Raw genomic sequence first — 19,945 nt, 5'->3', positions numbered from 1 at the left:
TCGTTATTCATGTTAATTACCCATGTTACCCTTGCATCAAAAAGTGAACAATATTGTAAATTCACAAAAAATTGAATTACGGAGTTATCTTTCATCACGAGAAAATAAATATTTAAGAATACTTCGCTTAATGTTAGCTCTATATTTTTATAAATAAATAGGGGAAAAGAGTGCAAATGAACAATAGGAAAATGTGAAAATCAATTCCCTAAAAGATAAACAAATAATCTCATGACTCTACATGTGATTTTCGTAAAGCATATAATTTTGAGAGATCATTAATATAAGAAAAAATGCAATGTTACTATTTGGCATGCCGGAATCGGTCTTCAAGCATGTCATATTTGCCTTCCAAATTTGAACAATTTTGCTAATCTGCTTTGCGTTTCCACTATTACAAATTCCTTGTTATTAGTAATCAAAGTCTAGCAAAATCTAAGGCATCAAATTGAGATGGAATTGACTTCAACAAGGAGGAGAATTATTATCATTCTTTCAGAAAAAAGAGCGTAAAGGGAAATGATTTTATTGACTAAATCAAGTCCGTTGGTCAACATTTGCGGCATAAATAAATAGGAGAATATTCATGAAAATGGGTCAGAATTTAGAAGCTTCAAATACATGGACCTAATTGCAATAAAATTCATGTTAAAGTGCTCAAATGAAAAGAGAACTGGACCCAAGAAAGAGAGAGGAAGGAAGAAAGTCAAGCTTCAAGGAAAGAGGCCAAGAGCCTTGGAGGGGTATATATACCCTTCTCACCTTTCCCCAAATACAAATCAGTTCCTCTCTCTCTCTCTCTCTAGGTGCTTCTGAGCTTCTCTCTCTTAAATCTTCCTGTCTCTATATACACAAACATATATAGTATATAGTGATGGGGAAGTATTTGGAGATATTGGATGCAGGGGTGAGAATAGCAGCCAGGTTCCACTCTCACTGCCCTCATACAGCTCGGCTGTACTACCACCCGCCGTCCAACGCCGACGACCACCACGATCACCACCACTCGCACGCCGGCGACGGTGGAGCTTTCGTGCAGATTCAAGACAATACCCGGATCCAGAGGACCAGTTTTGGAGTGGATACACTGAGTTTTGATACCACAGATGCCATTATTTATTCTTTGGTCTGAAAGACCTTTAGATAGAGATTTAGCACAAAGAAAATGATGTACCATTTTTTTTTAATTTTTTGATCTAATTGTTATTTATTGGGCAAACATGAGACATTGAAGAAAAGAAACAAAGGGTTCTAATTTATTTCGTTAAAATGTTGTAGAAGCAAACCAGGTTGAAATATGCATCTTTTACCTGCAAAAGCGCAAAACAAGTTGGCTTGAGAACATCTGCAACACGAGCCAATTCGGAGAATTGGAATAACATTTTTAATGTCGATCATAAAGCACGTAAGGCTATAAACAAACCGAGCTACTTGCTTCGTTAGGGCTTGGCTCGTTTGGTAGTTGAACCAAGCTCGAGTATTGAGCTCATTTAGTAAATAAGCCGAGTTTAACACTCCAAAGCTTGACTAAGCTCATTAAGAACTCTGCTAGTTTATAGCCGAGCCAAGCTCAAACACGAATTTTTGGCTCATTTAGTAAACGAGCCAAGCTCGAACATAACATAACATAGCTCAAGCTCGTTTGCAGTCCTGTACACATATTTTCTATTATTCGTATAGTTTTGGGGAAAATAAAATTAAGAAACCAAGCTTTAACACAGCTTTATTAACTTGATACTCTTAATACCGTACGAAGAAACCAAGCTCGACTCAAGTAAAACTCATTTCAAACAATTGGCACAGATAATAAACAAATAAAACTTGAACATACCTTTAAAATTCAATAATTTTCAAATCCAAATTTACCAAACTCCAACCCGATACTACTTTGACTCAACTTGTTTACAGTCCTAACTAAAGCATCCATTACTGCATAAAACAAAGTAGTAACAACAATTACAAAATCAACTTCATTACTTAGTTCCATGGCCACACAACTGAGAAATAAAAAGAGAGCAGCCACTTATGCATCAAGAAAGCAACAATGATGCTTCATTTCACTATTAATGCCCGAATGCAATTATTAAAAAAAAAAGAGAGAGGAGACTCCTGTGCTATAAAATCAATGGGTGTCCATGTCTGGAAACACCGGGATGGTACAAGTTTTCTAGCTTTTAGAGATCCCAGTAGATGGAATTTAAAATCCTGGCTAATTCCAGATGCCCTCAATGGAATTTCGAAGCAACAGTAGTTCAAGGTCAACGACACCATTTGCAGTCTTCCGTTTTCTGCAGAAGCCTATCCCAATTGAGATGATTCCTTACAATTTCATATGAGCAAAACCTCCTTTAAATGAACCATAAAGAGGGCGTGATCTCCGGAAACTGAAAATATCATCTATCCGGACAGAATTGGGTTCGTTTGGTTCAGTTTGGTCTGTCTTGTATTCGGAGTTGTGTAAGCTCCCATAGACTTGAATGCTTAATGCCTTCTTTCGAGGGGCACCGACTTTTACATATTCATCAAAGAAATCTATCAATTCCTTTTGAGTCAACTGCTTTAGAGCTGCAACCTGTCACATCACCACTAGCAAGTAACCAACGACGACATGACAGATAAAAAATGTGCTAATGTTGACAAGATGTGGAGGCTAGGTTTGGATCTTGAAATTGAAGAAAAAAAAATGTATGGAAAAGGAAAAATAACTAAGAGAAAGAACCAAACATATTACTGTCTTGTATGGTTGGTTACTAAATGAGAGCCAGGGGTGACAGATTGTTGACCTTGTAGTGCAAGATCTTCAGTTTTGAATGGATTTGGAGGGGTAGCTTAATTAACCGTTTAAATGACAAATAGATGGGTGGAATTTAAATCTAATCATGGAAACCAACATTGATAGAATGTCATACCTCACATGCTCTCCGATCAAATTTGAGGGTGCCGTCCAATATCTCTCTCCAGTAAAATGCAGATTCTTCCCTTAAATTCTTGTGCTTCTCAAGCTTCATGTCAATCAGTGCTGTAACATTGCTCTGTTTAACCAGTACAGAAGCAGAGAGTCAGATGGCCTTGATGATTTTGGATAGGTAAGAAGGCCAAGATTTTTAAATCAAAATTATTAGAGAGGCAATTAAGAACTCAGCCAAATTGTGTAATTACATAAATTTACCGAACAATAATATGGAATGAGAATGCAATTAAAAGACGAAAACTTGAAACGTATTGCATAATAATAACAAGATCAACAAAACATAGCTTCCTACGTTTCCCCATTCTTTCTGCTGGGGTAGGGCTAAACAACTGTTTAACTAAAATTATCTTGCATGATCAAGGCTAAGAGACACAAGGGTGAGGCATAAGATCAACAATCAATGTATTCTGCAAATGCATATCCACGAACATGTATATATAAAGGAAAGCACATATATATTCTTCAGCCCGAGCCTCCTACGCTAAATTTTTTTATTCCACATTCGTGATAAGTGATAGGCCTTTATCCTCACAAAGGTGAAGCTATTGCATTACTCACCGCCAATCAAAAACTCAAGTCGGGTCATAAAGATAAGCAAAAGTTACTGAAAGACAAGCACTGCTAAACACACCTTGAATTCATCATCTGACATTTCATAAAGTTTGCTCTCAAACATTTTGAGAAATGCCTCAACTCTTAAACCAATATTTCTAGGACCCTGTGAAAAAAAACGAGTGTTTTAATTGAGGTGATGAAATAAATGCCTAATAGAGTAGAATGATTCTATGTACCTTAGCAGTGGATTGAATGATAAACTGCACTCCCCGGATTCCAGAGTCATACCTACATCAAAAATAAAATTAAAACCACAAAACATACATAACACAACACATCCAACAATATCAAGGGAAAAAAATGTTAATATACCTTTGCATGAGCACAGTAATGTACCCAAGTTGCTCAACTGATCTAAGTTGGTGGAAGGCTGGTTGCTTTGCAATTAAAGCAAAAAGCTGGAGTTTAACATTCAACAGGAACTCATCTTGATGAACCTAAGCAAATTCAACATATACAATTCAGCAAAAGAAGCTTAGTTCAGCAGATTAAAGGCATTGTAAAACAATGGCCCAAAATGAACAAATCGATCACAAACCTTGAAAATAGTACAAACAACAATTTGATATTCTACACCAAGACCTTGCTAATCCATCTATCCACAAAAACCCTCATAAATTTCAGTCTTGTTATAGGAGTGGAACACATTAGAGCATCTCCAATGGTGGGTGCCAAACTCAAATTTGGCATGCTACAGTGTTTTTGGCACCCTAATTTGGCCAAACTGCTCCAATTCTTTTTCTTAACAATAAACATCGAAAGTAAAGCAAAAAGAAACTTGAATGCGGTTAAATGGTTTGTTGACTTTGTACACAATCACTTTTTTTTTCTTGACAATATGTACACAATCACTTGCACACACTAATTACAGCAAACCAGTACAAATCTGATTTTTTCAAGTCTCTGAATATATACCTGAATATAGTGGACAAGGGCAGAATTTTCATCACTTGGATTCAGGCCTTCCGCCAGATAGAAGTAACTTATGCCCCTTTCAAGCTTAATAACTCTATTTGTCAAATGCTGAGAAGGGAATAGAGCTTGGGATATAGGCTGGGGACCCTTAAACAAAACATCTTCAATGTGCTGAATCATTGACTCTGCTTCATTTGGTTCCATGTTTCCTGAGAAGCAGTAATCCATCAGACAAATACGCCAGGACATGATATACAGTGTTCTGTGTAATATAAGAACCTGAAATGTAGCACTCCAAGAAGGTCCTTGAGAGCATCAGGGGAAAAAATTGAGTGAGATTATCAGCTTGAAGATGAGGAAGAGCTTCAAGTCCATCATTCCAAGGCCATGTTTGATCCTCTAATATTAATGAGCAGTAGTACATAGCCTGCTGATAAGGTTGTTGAAACTTGAAATTTTGATAGTCCTTTGCAACCATTTCCTAGAAGGGGCCAAAAAAATACGTTATAAACTATAAAATGGATTTAAAGAAAACATCAACTATCAGCTTTTCATTAGCGACATCGTAACCATAAAACAAAAACGGTGAAATGTCAAACTATCATCTATGGAGTAGAAATTGTCAAGGATGAGAAAATCATTAGTCAATCAGATGATAGTTTCAAAGCTAGGCAACACCTACATTACGAAACATCAGGAGATAGTACCTATAACAAGATCTTAAAGCACAAGGGGGTCCCAGTTATATTTCATCCTTCTCAATTCCTTAATGAATTCTTTGAAGACAAGAACAACGAAAAGAAGATGTATGAAAAGATTTCAAGAAGAAGCTAGGGGTCCTGGCTACATAATCCTCAATCAAATCTGATAGGTGCCGAGTGGAAGGGCCGTCGCTCAATGGATCACCTGGTGGCCCTATTGAGATAGGCCTTTCCACAGGTGTATTATCATTATTAGCCCCACTCGATGGATCAAGTTGCCCCCACCGAGATTTGGCTTATAAGACTTATAGGATGTTGTTGTTGGGGCCCTCTAACTACCCTAGTTATCCCCAAACATAAACAAAATAATATACTCCTTGAGTTGGAGGCATACACTATAACTGATGTTACTGCACCAGATTTTTACCACTGTCAGAAGAAGTAATAAGCACATGCGGTAGAGAACATTTTCCATGCGCTGGAAAATTGATCTAGTGGATCTGACTAATATACTTTGATACCAACATTGCAACGAAACAAACAATGATAAGGTAATATATGGTGGTACAACTCTGGAAAAAGAACTAATGTTAACTGCAATAATTATCGACTTCACATTTCCTGGCATAAACTGCTACCATAGACTTCCACTCGCCAACAATTGCAACAGAGAAATGCAAATCATGCAAGGATGTCTCCCAAATATTCCAAACTTATGCAGGACAAAGATGTCTAACTACATGTCTTAGATAAGAACACCTAACAGTTTCTTTTTCTGGTGGTGGATGTAGTCTACAACCATACATCCATTCAGATCTATGTTATACTTCAATCTTACACACAGTTTGGTTCTAGAAGGCAGTGAAGGTCAAGAGTAGAAAATCATAGGAAGAACACAATAACAAAGGCACTGTTTGTCAAACTAGTTACTAGTATATCAGAAGACCAACAAACCCATTAATGTAGCAAAACTTGAAAAATGAGTATACGAAGTTGAAAAACTTGGCTTCCAAACTAGATATAGAGTTCACTTCATGCACACATAATTGCACATTAATGCCCAAGGCATTAGGCATGCAAAGGAGAGGAGGAAGTATTAGAGATAATTAGAACTCTAAAAGTCATAAACACCCAACAATGAAAGATCAACCTACAATGTTGGGCCCATTCTGTCATATCTTAACCAAAATACCAAACATGGTATTAGAGTCAAGGATTCTTAGGGGTCACAATTCCAAGAATGAACTTGTTTCCCATAATCTGTGCCTTCGTTTTGTCTGGCTCTTCGTGTGAGAGCACCGTGCCACATGTAAGGAAGGGTATGGGAGCTTGATACACATTGTCTGTTCCGAATAGCTTAAGCTTATTACGGAAATCGGTTACCATAAGCCAAGCCTATGGAACAGAATGACAAAATAACTGAGCAACATTAGAAAACAAATTTACTTACAAAATAGCAACAAATATCATGATCTAGACTGCAATTTCATATTTGGACTCAAAGTTAATTGCAGAATGCATATAGATAATCTTCATGGAAATAGCTTCTAGCGGTATGCAACGGACCGTGAAGGCCACTCGATCGTTACCTTGATCACAGCAAACCTTTCGGGCTTCACTTCAAACTTCGCAATCTTCTCGATTACTGTTTCCACTAAGATCCTTAATTTGTGATTATAACCAACCACAGTCACCTAAGAGAAGTGAACAGAAAAAAAAGAGTTAAAAATTGAAGTATTAGGTATTTTATTACTAATAAACATCAAGTCTGCAAACAAAGCAGGTATTAAAATATCTAAGCTCTTCAGCAACATTCCAGAGCCAGATAAATCTGCAAAGAAATTGCCAATCGTCATCATCAGTACACGAGCTGCTGACCAAGTAAACAATCCATCGAAGTACCACCCCGAGGGAAAATGGAACATGGTCACTACGTAAGCCTCAAAACCATTGGAAATACCATCAACTCTCATCAATCTCATTGCTCGCCATTACAAACCCCATAAAAAGTTCATGGACAAAACAAAGTTAAATGGACACTGATGTAGCAACCCCATAGTCACAAGACACTGACACAAAGTTAGAGATCATGGAACAAGAAGGGAAGCAGAGAGGAAAAAGGACCAGAAATACCTGAAAGCCATCACCAGTGTGATTTATTGCATAAGAAAGACCAGCAACCTGAGCATAATAAGCTGAAAGATACAAAATCCGAATAAGTGATGCACAACACTGTATAAACAGAGGAGCCAAGATGCTCTCCTGTCCAGAAAAACCACTATTCAGATCTTAAAAGCTATGAAATATAGGCGCTTCCCCAAAGGTCGACACTTGTCACACATATACCACCCTCAAATAAAAAATGTCCTATTTTTTTCTCAACTTTACCATCAGAACACTTTGAGGATACACTCAGGACACTCGCATTACACGTTGGGAGTGTTGAATGAAGAATTGGCTCCTGTATACGCTTCAGGAAATTTCCTTTTTTATGTGTGATAGACCGATTACTGACTATAAAATCTATTTTGGAAAACTTTTGCTAATGGTGTAACGAGGAATTCGAATAAAGGCATATATCAGACTTAAATACAATTATAGCATCCTTATACGTATTTTGTTTAGAATGGAATCATACGTATATTTTCGTAAATGTCTCCCTCACGTGTCACGCCACGTCCTACAAGTTTTGACAACTTGCATAGTGGAGAAACGGTGTCATGTCCATGTCATCGCATATCCGTGTCCATGCGACATACCTTAAAAGCAGTCGGAGAAGGTTAGACCCAATTTGGTTAGATTTCAAAATCATTTTAGTCTCAAGTAGGAAAAAGTGAAAAGACAAAGAAGCATGCTCAGATGAAATGCTTTTCCAAACCATTTTTTAATTTTCCTCCATGCAACTGATAACCTACATATGGTTATCAGTATTTACAAATTACACATGTTTTTCCACACTTCACATCATATTTATGTTTGGAATCTCAGGAAACAAAAGGCGCAAAGGGCCCTAACTTTATACTTTTCAATCCCTATAAAATTTAGTGGCTCACCATATTCATTCAAGTAATCCATCAACAGGCGTGTGAACATGTCAGTAAGAACTTCTGCTTCGGGGGACTTGCCAGCATAGGGACAGTTAAAATCTATCTTAACATATGCCTTAGGAGTGGAGAACCTCGTATCAGGCTTGTACCACAATCTTGAATAGGATGATTTCCTTAATAGAAGGGGAAACTCAACCTGTTACAAAGGTCAAGCATGTCAAGAAGCCCAAGGATTCACCAGATAATCACACTGACTGAAGGGACTGATACGAAAACATACCTTCCCTAGAACATTCCTAAGAGATAAATCAGTAGGAATGAACACATTGGGAGCAGGTAGATGCAGATGTTCATCAGGGGCTGATTTCATCCATTGCTTTAGAAGACACATAAATTACAAATCAGAATATGTTGTTGAAAATTGGCCTAATTTCAGAACCCCAAGCATCTATAGAACTTAATGGCATTTCGTATGACTAGTGTCTGACAGCCAACCTGAATTATGGAACCAGTGATTTTCTCGATGGAGTAGGCAGTTCCATACCACGGCTCAGTCTTGTCAGTATGCCCTTCAAATTTTGTTGACTCCCAAAAAATTCTGTTGGACACAGATTATGAGATTACAAACATTGCTGCTACACTTACTGTATCTTTGACTTAATATAAGGCAATCAAAATAGAAAACAAAGTCATAATTTTCCCCCAAAATGGTAAAGAAAGCAGTCCGAAATTTGTAGGACATGAGAAAACATTGCCCAAATACAATAACTTAGGGCTTCGTGAGAAGCAAACAAATCACCTGACATTGTTCGGGGTAAGCTCGCTGAGGGTTGATTGAATGATGCTTGGGCTGAATATAGATGGCAAGGATGAGCCCACTAGCCAATCTTTAGGAGGATACAACTGAAAAATTATCAAGCAGCAGATGCCAGTAAAACAATAAATTGATGAGGAGTCAACATCTATTTCACTCAACCTCCTCATTCACAGGTTGAAAAAAAAAAAAAACACTCAATAACTAGCTTGGACATAAGTAATGCGCAATACCTAGTGTGGGAGAACCCTCACCCACCCAATAGCTAGGCTTTGGGGTTGAGTTTTGACCTACAACGGGTAACTGGACTTGTGACAAAGCACATGACAAACTTTCCCAATCCAGAAAAAATCTTACAATTGAAAGTAATATAATGTAAGCACATTTCACACTATTTTGATATTTCACATTTTCAATCCAAAATCTCTATTTTTGACTTGTGAATTATATAACTTCTCAAACATTTCATATATTCTGTCCAAGTTACATCAATTTCCTATCTTCAAGGATTTCTTGTGCTGACAAAACGTTACGGTGTTGTATCCGGGTCTCGGCATTGTGTATTCTACTAAATAGGAACAACGTCTACTTTAATTACCTGCATGTTTGACGCAACATTAACCACATAATGAATTGGTGAAGTTTTGTCTTGATAATGGAACACTGTCTCACCAATGGCTGAAAGCTTCATTAACAAAATAAAAATCCATTAGAATCACAAAGCCAACTGCAAGTTTTTGATGGTTAAAATATGAGAGGTCAAGGTATTGACAATCAGAAACAAAACAGCTAAATGCCTTCCAGATGTTATTTCTCTAAAGATACACGAAGCCCCTTCAACCCTAATTGCAGCAAGTCTGGCCCCGTCCACCAACTTCTAAACATACACAAGAGTAGGGAGATCGTCACAATTTTTCCACTAAAGTAATACTTCTCCAGATAATCAACGACTATAAATCCACATTGGAAAAAGGTTGCACATGCTACTTTCTCGTTCAAGAAAAAAAATTACTAGTTGTGTATTCCTTCAGCATAAGCAAAGCAAGAATTGTTCAACCACCCCCCCTCCCCCCCCCCCCCCCCCCCCCCCCCCCCCCCCCGGTTACAACCTGCAAAAACAGGCTCCACCAAGTGCACATGACTGCAATTTACAACATCTAAGCACTTATTAAGAGTGTAGAGAAGTCAGATTGTAACGGTGTCTGCATACCTCATCAAATATCCATTTGCAAGGACCAGACTGTTGCAAAAGGTGGACATAATTTAACACCAGCCCCACAATATCCTCAACATGCTCTGTAAGTCATATAACTAAGTAAATCAGTAGCATTCTACATAATCAGAGGGAACGGAATATCCAAGTGTATAGCTTCGCAACCTTAGAACGAATACAAAAAGTCCAATGGTTCCTCTCTGTGTGTGTGCGCGCACGTGTGTGTCTATAATATAGGTATCTCTCCATATTAGCGATAAATAGATGTCCATATATATATCACACCCCCACTCACACTAGCCAGATGGATCCCTGCTATCATTCTTGACCCAGCCAGAGAGTAAAACGAGGGACTAAAAAAACTAACCATGCCCAGCATCAGTCAGATCAATAACTACTTTGAAGAAAGAGAACTCGCAGGTCCAATCTGATTCGCCTGCTGACAAACTAGTAGCCCAACCTGCAAAGTTTGAAGACTAACACCATCAACTGAATTTTCTAGGGGTGACAATACCAAGGGTACCAAAGAGTGGAAAAAGAACCACCCATATATCCGATTTGTAAGAAGTTATATATGAACTGGAAATAAACAAAACAACTTCCTGGCGAATTTCCAAGGTCATGAAAGACACTTATGCTAAGTTCACCCAATAGTGCCTATTTACCTCTCTGCCTAAGTCGTCTTAGGTGACCTGGTTTGTAGTGTAAACCTGCACCATATCGCTGCACACTATTTTACATGGATCCTCCTAAATGTAGAAAATACCAATGTCAAACACTCACAACTTGGAGAACAGAACCGGATCCTTTCCAACACATTTAGTAGGACACACACCTAGCAAGCACATTTTGTAATTCATATTTACAATGAACTATGCCCGGAACTCCTATATTGGCATGAAATGACCTAAGGAAGTTTGTAAACACTATTTATCCGAGAGAATAAAAGAAATTTGACTATTTTGGAATATTCCTGTATCCTTGAGGTGGAAATAGGATGAAGCAGACACATATAGGACAAGCCTCAAGTTGCAGCAAAAAGCAACAAAACTCCACCTCTTTACAAACATCATTTGGAAAGAACAAATTCGAACTACTATTAGCTCGAGTAGTATCTCCTACAGTCACCAAGGGGAGGTGCTGGGTTTCAGTTAAACAAGAGTGCACGTAGTACTTGTTAAACCACACAAAGACATACCTACAAAAATTGTATCCAGATGTCCAAAAATAACAAGTGACAAATGAAAATTAAAATGATTGATTGAAAGATGATGCTAAAAAAGATCTTGAAAAAAAATTGTTGTGGAGAAGGTTTGAACGTCACTGTTTGAATTACTCTGTATATGGTAATCAACTGAAGCACGGACACCATTACAAGCAAGACGTGTCTGTGTCCCAGGAGTGTCTAAAAAATTCCTGACACATGTCCAAATATGTCCTCTATAAATTCAAAATTCTGAAGACCAAGACATGCTTCGAAAACTTGGGGCACACATGTCCAACGTCTAGACACACAAGATACACCTTACAACTTTGAAGGTATGGATAGGGATCGAAGGACAAAACATAAAACAACGTACATATGATGGAATGACATACATTTACACCTACAAATCGCTCCTCCATTAAATTTCATAAATTAGGGTTAGGCAACATCTTCTTAATCTAAACTCATACATGACCTACTTCTTTTAAACTATTTATGTTGCGCATCCCTCACATGTGTCCTGTATCTATTCATTACAGTTGTGTCCACATGCTTGTGTCATGTCAAGTGTCCATGCGCTTGCTTCTTAGGTAAATAGAAACAAAAACATAGTGCTCATGCACTAACAATAGATTGTAGCAATATTCTTACAAGTTGTTTCACCAAAATATTGGTACCTAAGGTAATGGAAGGCCCATATATAGGTGGGACAGACCTTCATCACACTCTAAGTCCTTAAAAAATGATAGCAGCTGACTATTATATTCTTGTCAGAATTAAACATTCATTATATAAGTAGAAATTATCTCCAAATCAGGATCTCAACCCTGCACCACCCTCGCTGTAGGTGGATGGCAGGGTACACCCCACAAGCTATTGCCGGTGGTCAAATGAAGGATATTGAAAACCCACCCAAAGTTTTCAAAACGTAGAACACAGAGCCTTCTCCTTCATGGCCAATCAAGTGACTAAGATACCTGCTTGGCCCTTCCTTATAATAGCGAATGCAAGGAGTTATTGGCCAGATGATCCTCAACTTGTGACCTTGTTTAATTGGGACAGCTTTGACAAGAACCTAAAACAAAATGGAGCACACAAAGAAACTAAAATGATCACTTCACAAATGGGTGGAAAAACATAGCAAAGAATGGTTTCAGAATTTTGATATCAGTAGAAATTTCACTAATCATCATAGTATAAAGAAAATGCCATGCACCAGACACCTGAGGCTTGCCCACAAGTGAAGCTCAAGGAAATGCCTCAGAATGTTTCACAAGTAAACCAGGGATCGAGGCTGATTGTAAAATGCCTTTTTTTCTCCCGATACTACCAACATATACCTTCTCCGTGTCGACAAAGATAGTATCTCCTACGACAAACACAAAAAGGAGTGCCTACTACCTATAAACAGCCTGCTTTAATCAAGCTGGCAATTTTTTAGGATTTCACTTGTTGCCTTGATGACTGTGAAGAACAGCTACTGCTACGTACAAGTACCTCAGTACAGAAAAATTCAGAAATACAACAAAATTTAGAAAACTACGGTACGGGTACGGCTATGGGGCGTCTTTGAAGGAAGGCATTATGTATAAAAATTAGGAAACCGAACCAAAAAATTAGTTGAATTGCTTAATTGAATAGCATACAAACAACATGTTAAGGCTAAGAGTAGGATACAAATAAGAACTTTATCTTGTTACCATAGAAACTACACTATGAAGCTTAATTCTAAGTATGATAAGCATGACAAGCGTTATTAAGCTAACTTGTATGCTCTGGTTTGTACTTGGTACCTTTGGGGTACAGGAAAATCTAAAGGGAAAATATAGGAATGTTTTTCATGTACCCGGTATGCATGTAGAAGTATCCATGTCAAGTACTGGTACCCAATAAACACCCAGTACGGGTACAAGAAGTTTTTTGAGGTACCCGTCCTTCATAGCTTGATGATCATGTCCTTAAAAGATTGCTGCTACAACAGTCATGGGAATACCTGAAGGTGTTCTGATGTGCAAGGATGACCAGGAAAGCTGGGACAATTTCGATCAATATTTCGAATTTCCTGGAACTTGTACTCCACCATGCTTTGAATTTTATCGAGGCCCTCTGAATATAAGGATGTGGAGAATTCTGATACTTGATAATCCAGAGAAAATATTTTGTGGCTAATTAACCACTGGCTAAATTATTAGCTTACCTTTAGCATATACAACCAGATGCATGAGGTTGGACGAATAATTTTCTTCATATAACTTGAGAAGCTCGTGCCTTGTATCCATCCCTCTTGCCTTTGGCTTAACCTCCAAAGTATCCCAGTTCCCTAAGTTTTTGGCACTGTATCAGAAATGAAAAATATTCTGGACCATAGCACTTTACAAAAGGAGTTCGTGAAGGGTGAATGGGTAAAGGAAAGAGGCCCAACTGCAATGGAAGTTGGGTAAAGTATTTCCTTGATTTTTCAATGGTTCCTCCAATGGAAGTCATGGGAACTCAAGAGAAGTAAACGCCGTCTTTCTTCTTTTTGTTTCACTCAAAAGAGTAATTAAGTGACCAAGACATTAAAGTAGGTGGTAAAAGTGTTTTGTAATTCTTCAAGTAGTCTTTTGAGGCTCCTTTATGTCCATATCATTTCCTGGGGTATATATTTTCAGGGTTTGCTTTATTAGCAGGAAAATTTGAGAACAAGCAAAAACAACCTAACATTGTGGCATAAAAAAGAACGGCAAAAAAACAAAAAAACAAGCATCTTCCTAAAAAAGCACAGGTTGTATGCCGTTCCAGATGGAGATGGGGAGTCAAGTGAAAAAAGAATCATCATAACAACAGATAAGCATGCCTTGTAAGTAAAACCAAACAAAAGTAGCATTCATTGTGACATAATAAGAACTGAAAATACCAACCTGTACTGAATTTATGATAGGGGTGACTCTCAGCACTTACATGTTTCTGAAGCTGCAAAGGAATAATTTATGCAAAGCAGAAAAGACAGTAAGAGGTACTTCTCCATAGAAAGGAAATTTTTTTTGGATTAATTGTTTGTCTCGATGAGAGGATTCGGAAAAGGATAAAAATAGACCAAAGGTGAAAAAAGTTCACTAACGAAGGGAAAAGTTCAAAAAAGACAGTCTTTTAGTATCTATAGCGTCATCTTATGTGGAGTTTTTTCAACTTTGGTAAATATTTTTATACTTCTATGATTTCCCTTGTCGAGACGAAAGATGAGATGTAAAATTATGACGAAATAGTAAAAAAAGGCAACTAAAAGTTAAATAATACCAACTGTCTTTTATTTTTATTTTTTTGGTAGAAGACTGTCTTTACCAAAAACTAATTAGTCCAAACGCACGCTAACTGATGCCTATTAGCATGTGTCGCTATTCTGTGGGAAAGTAGAAGCAAAAAACTGTTAATGGAAGCCACCTGGAATAACTAGTACTGAGCAGTTACTTAGTTTGAGGTATATTTAGAACAGGCAGACATAGGCAAGTGTTCGAACTCCTATGGCCTTCACATGCATTGTGGTCTTCCACCCTTTTCAAGGTTCTGCCATTATCATGGTTCGAAATGTCGGTATCGGTCGCCCTAGTATCAGTTGCGATGTCACAGTTTCCGGGTGTAACAGTCGTAGCGTAATGGTTTCGGTCACCAAAGACGTGAATTTTTCAAAATTTCACACTAACATGGAAAAAATTACCAATACCATAGAGACCATATTTTGCCTGTATCGGCTGTAAAGGTCCATTACTGCCGTTACATATCAGCTGATACCGTTACATATTGGCGATACATATGCGATTTTCCTTCACACTGCAATATCAGCAGTAACGGTACTCGGTACCTAGTACCTATCAATACCGATACTACTGTATCACCAATATTTCAAACCATGCATTATATCTGATGCCACAATTATCTTAAAAAGTTGCTCCAGTTTTCTATTCATCAACCTCTGCCACTGGATCAAATTTTTATTCATCAACCTATTTCTTTGAATTCAATTTTTTAGATGCTTGAGATTTAATTCTTCAACCCCTCTCAACAGCTTAAGTATTTGATTGCAAACAATTACATGAATGATTCCCTGAGATTTTTATGGGACACACATCACGTGCCTACACCCTCTCTTGAGATAGAATATAAGGGATGCATGCAGTGACTCTGATATGATTTAGGTTTTCAAGAAGGATGGAAAGAGATGTGAACATTCTGATCTGCTTACAAGCCAAACTCAAAACAATAATTTATCTAAGGAGGGAGCAAGAGCCTAGGAGCATTTTGATGATCTGCTCACAAGCCAAACTCAACTAGTTGGCGGATTACTAAAAGGCCAGAAGTATGTTACAACAGGCAATAAGTGGAGAAGTAATTCACACCTGGTTCATTCTCCAAGCATCAGAAAGTAAATTATTTTGGTTCTCTGCATACAAGAGGAAAGACAGTGGTAATCCACAATGATTCCAGATCTACCTAAATGACTGCATAATCAAGCTGCTAAAGGGAATGCTAACCAGAATCAACAGCTTTTATTTCCCTAGTCGTAGCATCAGCCGACATCAACGGCTTGATAAAGAACTGTGCAAATCTGAACAGTAAATCCAGGAAAGAATCATTTGAGAACCCAAATTGAAAATCAACATCTAACTTGGAAGCAAACAAAATCTACCTGTCCAAAGCTTCCTCGAAACAGTCAACATTAACATCAAAATAGTAGTTGGTGTGCTCAGAAGATGTGAAAGCATTCGTGCTACCACCATGCTGTTAACATTGAATAGAAATCACATCATGGCTGAATCCTTATCGAACAAGGATCACTCAACCATTATTAAGGATCACGAGGATCAAATGGGAGAAGTCTCTTTGTTCCATAAATAAAAAATACCATGCCACAAAAAATGGAAGTGAAAAGGGTGCAAGCATTCAGATAAGAATGAAGTACCCAACCTACAACTACGTCCATAAATATCAACTAGAACACAAAATCGAGAAAGAAATTAGAGTACTCATTATATGAAGTGAATTACTATCCTAAAAGGTCTACAAATAAAACTTTCCGGTGGATATTCAAAATCTGACTATAAGTTTCCGTACTAACAATTAACAAGTTACTACAGTGACACAGGCCAAAAAATAAATATAACAATAAATTAAAATAAAGTAGAGAGAGAGGAGGAAAGAAGAGAATCGTATTATTTGTAAACTGCAATGACTACATCTATATGCTCCTAAAAAAATAGCAACCTAAAACTCACATATAGAAGGGGAATGCTGCAAGTATGAATCCACCAAAAAAATTAGCAAGAGAAAATTAATGAAGTGGTCTGCAACTTATTTATGTAATGTCAATGCCTTGCCCTGTACCTTCTACCTAGGATCCAAATATATTTAGCTCCTTGATGACCACTGACCCTTTAACAAACATGAGATGAAAGCCCACTGTCCATTTCTTCTTCCTTGGGTTATATCTTGTCCTACCAAAACTCCTGAATGATTTAAGACATGACAGGACCTCTATATCAAGAAAACACTTGAAGCTGTCTCTTTGTTATTCATCGTAGTCTATGAAGCACGGGTACTTCAGAAATGTCGCCGTACCCGTACCGGGTACGGGTACGGGTACGGCGCCGGTACGGCAAAAACGTACCGGGTACGGCATGGGTACGGCAAAATTTGATCGGGTACTTTTGATAATTTTGGGTACGGCATGGGTACGGCAAGGGTACGGCATGGGTACGTTTTAGCCCAAAATGATTTTTTTTTCAAAATTTCAGGGATTTTTTTGTAAATAATTATAAAATATGGGCTTATTGTGTAATTTTTTTGTCTTTTATATACACATACACGTTTACTATGTCACTGAGAGAGGCAGCGGTCTAGGGCTCCAAATCGGGACAGAAGACGTAAGTTCTCTCTCTTTTATATACACATACACGTTTACACTGAGTCAATGTTTGCAAGTACTGTTGGTATGTAAGGAACAAGGAACTCGTCTAGCTTTGATCTAGGCACGTTGAACTTGATGTATGAACTTCGAACTTTTATCTATCTTACATTTTGTTGGTAAAATGGGTTTATATTTCATTTAAAGCAATAAAACATAGAAAAAAAATTATATATCTATTCACCGTACCCCCGCCGTACCCGTACCTGTACCCTACTTTTTTGGGGTTTTGCCGTTTCCCGTACCCGTACCCGTACCGCGTACCCGTGCTCCATAGATCGTAGTATTGTGATTATACAAATAGCACAATACTCTCCGTTTGCTGCTTTTCAAGTTGCTGCACTACTTCTTTCTCACAGAATTGTAATCACAAATCACAACTTCTGTTGTTTTTCTACCAAATCACATTACCTCTATATCAAGAAAAGCCTTAAAGTGCTCTCCTTCGTACGCAAAGTATTCTGATTTTACACACATTACACTACTCTCCGTTTGATGCATTCCTTGTTCTTCAAGTTGGTGCACTATTTCTTTCTTGCCATCTTGCAATCATGTATTTCTAGTTAATTCCCACATCACTCCGTCCAAGATTTCTTAAGCTTGGAATAGTTAACTTTTAGTTTTTCCTACCTTACTAGTGATTCCTATCTGTTAATCTTGAGCTCTGTCCAAGACTCCAACGCACGATTTCAGGGAAAAAGTGCACATTTATAATTTCTTAATTTCTGGTTCAACCAGGTTTTATGCATTCAGTTAACGGACAGAAAAAAGGTTCTTTAGACTACTTTTACAACCTAGAAGATCAGGTAGCAACACCTCTAGAAATGGATGCTTTAATAAAAGTAGTCATTTATATGCCAAATTAAGAACAAGATCCAAAGGAAGACAAGTTAAACACCTCCGTAATGTACTTCGAGTAACTATCCTCCAAGGGATACTTCTCACTGGCATAAAACAGCATATGCTCTGCAATAATCGAGGTCAAAATCAACAAATAGAGCCCGTTTGGTGCACAATACTAGATCAAAATATGAGTATATATGTTTGGGAGTTGGAACCACTTAGTAGCCCCAGCATTTTTTGAATCTATTTTGTTTTTTTTCTGAATGCTATGAAAAAAATCCCTGATTCAGCTCGATGAGAGTTACCAGTACAGTGGAAAAAATATGAACCTGTTTCGCAAAATGGTTTACCAGGTAAAAAATAACCGAAGTTTCAGTTTTTTGGCCAATTATTCCTTTTCTATGCACTGAAATTTTCTTCACACTTGACGGAACTTTTTCCTTCTTTTCCCATTACTCTAGGAGACGGCCCAAAGGATTGAATTTTTTTCAAAAGAAGCTAAAAAACAATATGGAATGTGTATTAGGAAACAAAAAAAGGTGCATGTCAAATAGGCCCGGCATTTTTTTGAATCTCTTTTGTGTTTTCTGAATGCTATGAAAAATCCCCAGATTCGGCTCCATGAGATTTACCGGTACAGTGGAAGAAAATATGAACCCAATTTGCAAAATGGTTTACCAGGTAAAAAATAACCGAAAGTTTCAGTTTTTGCCCAATTATTCTTTTTCTATGCACTGAAATTTTCTTCGCATCCCGGCAGAGCTTTCTTCTTCTTTTCCCATTATTCTAGGAGACGGCCCGAAAGATTGAATTTTTTTCAACAGAAGCTAAAAAACAATATGCAACACGTATAATGGAAACAAAAAAGGTGCATATTCTCACCAAGGAAATGCGCGAGCCCTTCGAGACCATCGGGGTCGCAAAAAGAACCGATTCGAACATCCATGGAAGCAGCACACTGAATAACAAGAATTTTCAAAATTGACCACAAAATATCAAAACAGGAAACACAATTGACCGAAGATAATCAAACGAGAAACCGATATGCTACGTGGGTAAACCATAGTTTCAGTAAACGGAATTGAACAGAACCAAGTGGAATTGAGAAACCTTGTCGGTGTCGGGGTCGCTAATGAGGAGGGCTTCAAGGAAGTTGTCGAGGACGATTCTTCGGTACTCTCTGTTGTCAGTGCGAGGCTTCAGAATCTCCCCCACGTCTTCCTTCCCCAAGGCCATCTTTCTCCTTCCAATTCCGATGAGAGAGAGAGAGAGAGAGAGAGAGAGAGACCTGGGGGGTTTTTTTTTTGATCCTCAGACTGGAGGTTTATGACTGGAAAAAGACTCGTTTCGATGACCGGAGAGGCTGACTTTTGTACTACATGTACGGGGGATAGTAGCGGGCCTGGTTGATACGGGTTTGCCGTGCTCCAGAATCCAGACCCATATTCTCCCAATTTCCATTTGGATAACTCATATCCCAGGGACGAGCAATGCTACCAACACATTTTAAAGTACAACTCCTGAAACAAATGAATCGGGAACTATTAGAGGTACATGTGTCCACATACATTTAATAATTCCGGATATGATAGTGTCCGGAATTTTGTTCTAAAGATTTGTTCGTGCTCTAGAATCCAAACCCATATTGTCCCAATTCCGATTTGGATAACTCGTATCCTAG

The 19,945-nt window shown here is 37.9% G+C and overlaps 1 protein-coding gene across 1 annotated transcript; it reads right to left on the bottom strand.

The window, feature by feature from the left end:
- Positions 1 to 774: 774 nt before the first annotated feature.
- On the bottom strand, positions 775 to 19,619 carry LOC131319024 (insulin-degrading enzyme-like 1, peroxisomal). Its single transcript, XM_058349121.1, has 26 exons — positions 19,375 to 19,619; positions 19,147 to 19,222; positions 18,320 to 18,387; positions 16,147 to 16,238; positions 15,992 to 16,065; positions 15,857 to 15,900; positions 14,384 to 14,435; positions 13,681 to 13,803; positions 13,477 to 13,589; positions 12,396 to 12,558; positions 10,644 to 10,736; positions 10,274 to 10,359; positions 9,662 to 9,748; positions 9,049 to 9,152; positions 8,745 to 8,847; positions 8,530 to 8,625; positions 8,256 to 8,445; positions 7,336 to 7,397; positions 6,792 to 6,896; positions 4,781 to 4,982; positions 4,502 to 4,710; positions 3,899 to 4,023; positions 3,763 to 3,814; positions 3,603 to 3,689; positions 2,910 to 3,032; positions 775 to 2,572 (listed from the first exon to the last, which is right to left on the bottom strand). Exons 1-26 carry the CDS (start codon positions 19,498 to 19,500, stop codon positions 2,321 to 2,323), a joined length of 2,907 nt encoding a protein of 968 aa, XP_058205104.1. The 5' UTR covers positions 19,501 to 19,619; the 3' UTR covers positions 775 to 2,320.
- Positions 19,620 to 19,945: the final 326 nt, after the last annotated feature.

The sequence above is a fragment of the Rhododendron vialii genome, chromosome 3a, assembly GCF_030253575.1.
Source record: "Rhododendron vialii isolate Sample 1 chromosome 3a, ASM3025357v1".
Lineage (NCBI taxonomy): Eukaryota > Viridiplantae > Streptophyta > Magnoliopsida > Ericales > Ericaceae > Rhododendron > Rhododendron vialii.
Note: the sequence above shows the minus strand (reverse complement) of the source record. Positions and strands in the feature narration are given on the sequence as shown.

Coding starts and splice junctions, on each gene's coding strand:
- LOC131319024 (XM_058349121.1), bottom strand. CDS start 19,500: ATGGCCTTGGGGAAGGAAGACGTGGGGGAGATTCTGAAGCCTCGCACT. Junction 16,066..16,146: donor TTCGAGGAAGCTTTGGACAG/GTAGATTTTGTT, acceptor TTTACTGTTCAG/ATTTGCACAGTTCTTTATCA. Junction 12,559..13,476: donor GCACATCAGAACACCTTCAG/GTATTCCCATGA, acceptor ATTTTGTTTTAG/GTTCTTGTCAAAGCTGTCCC.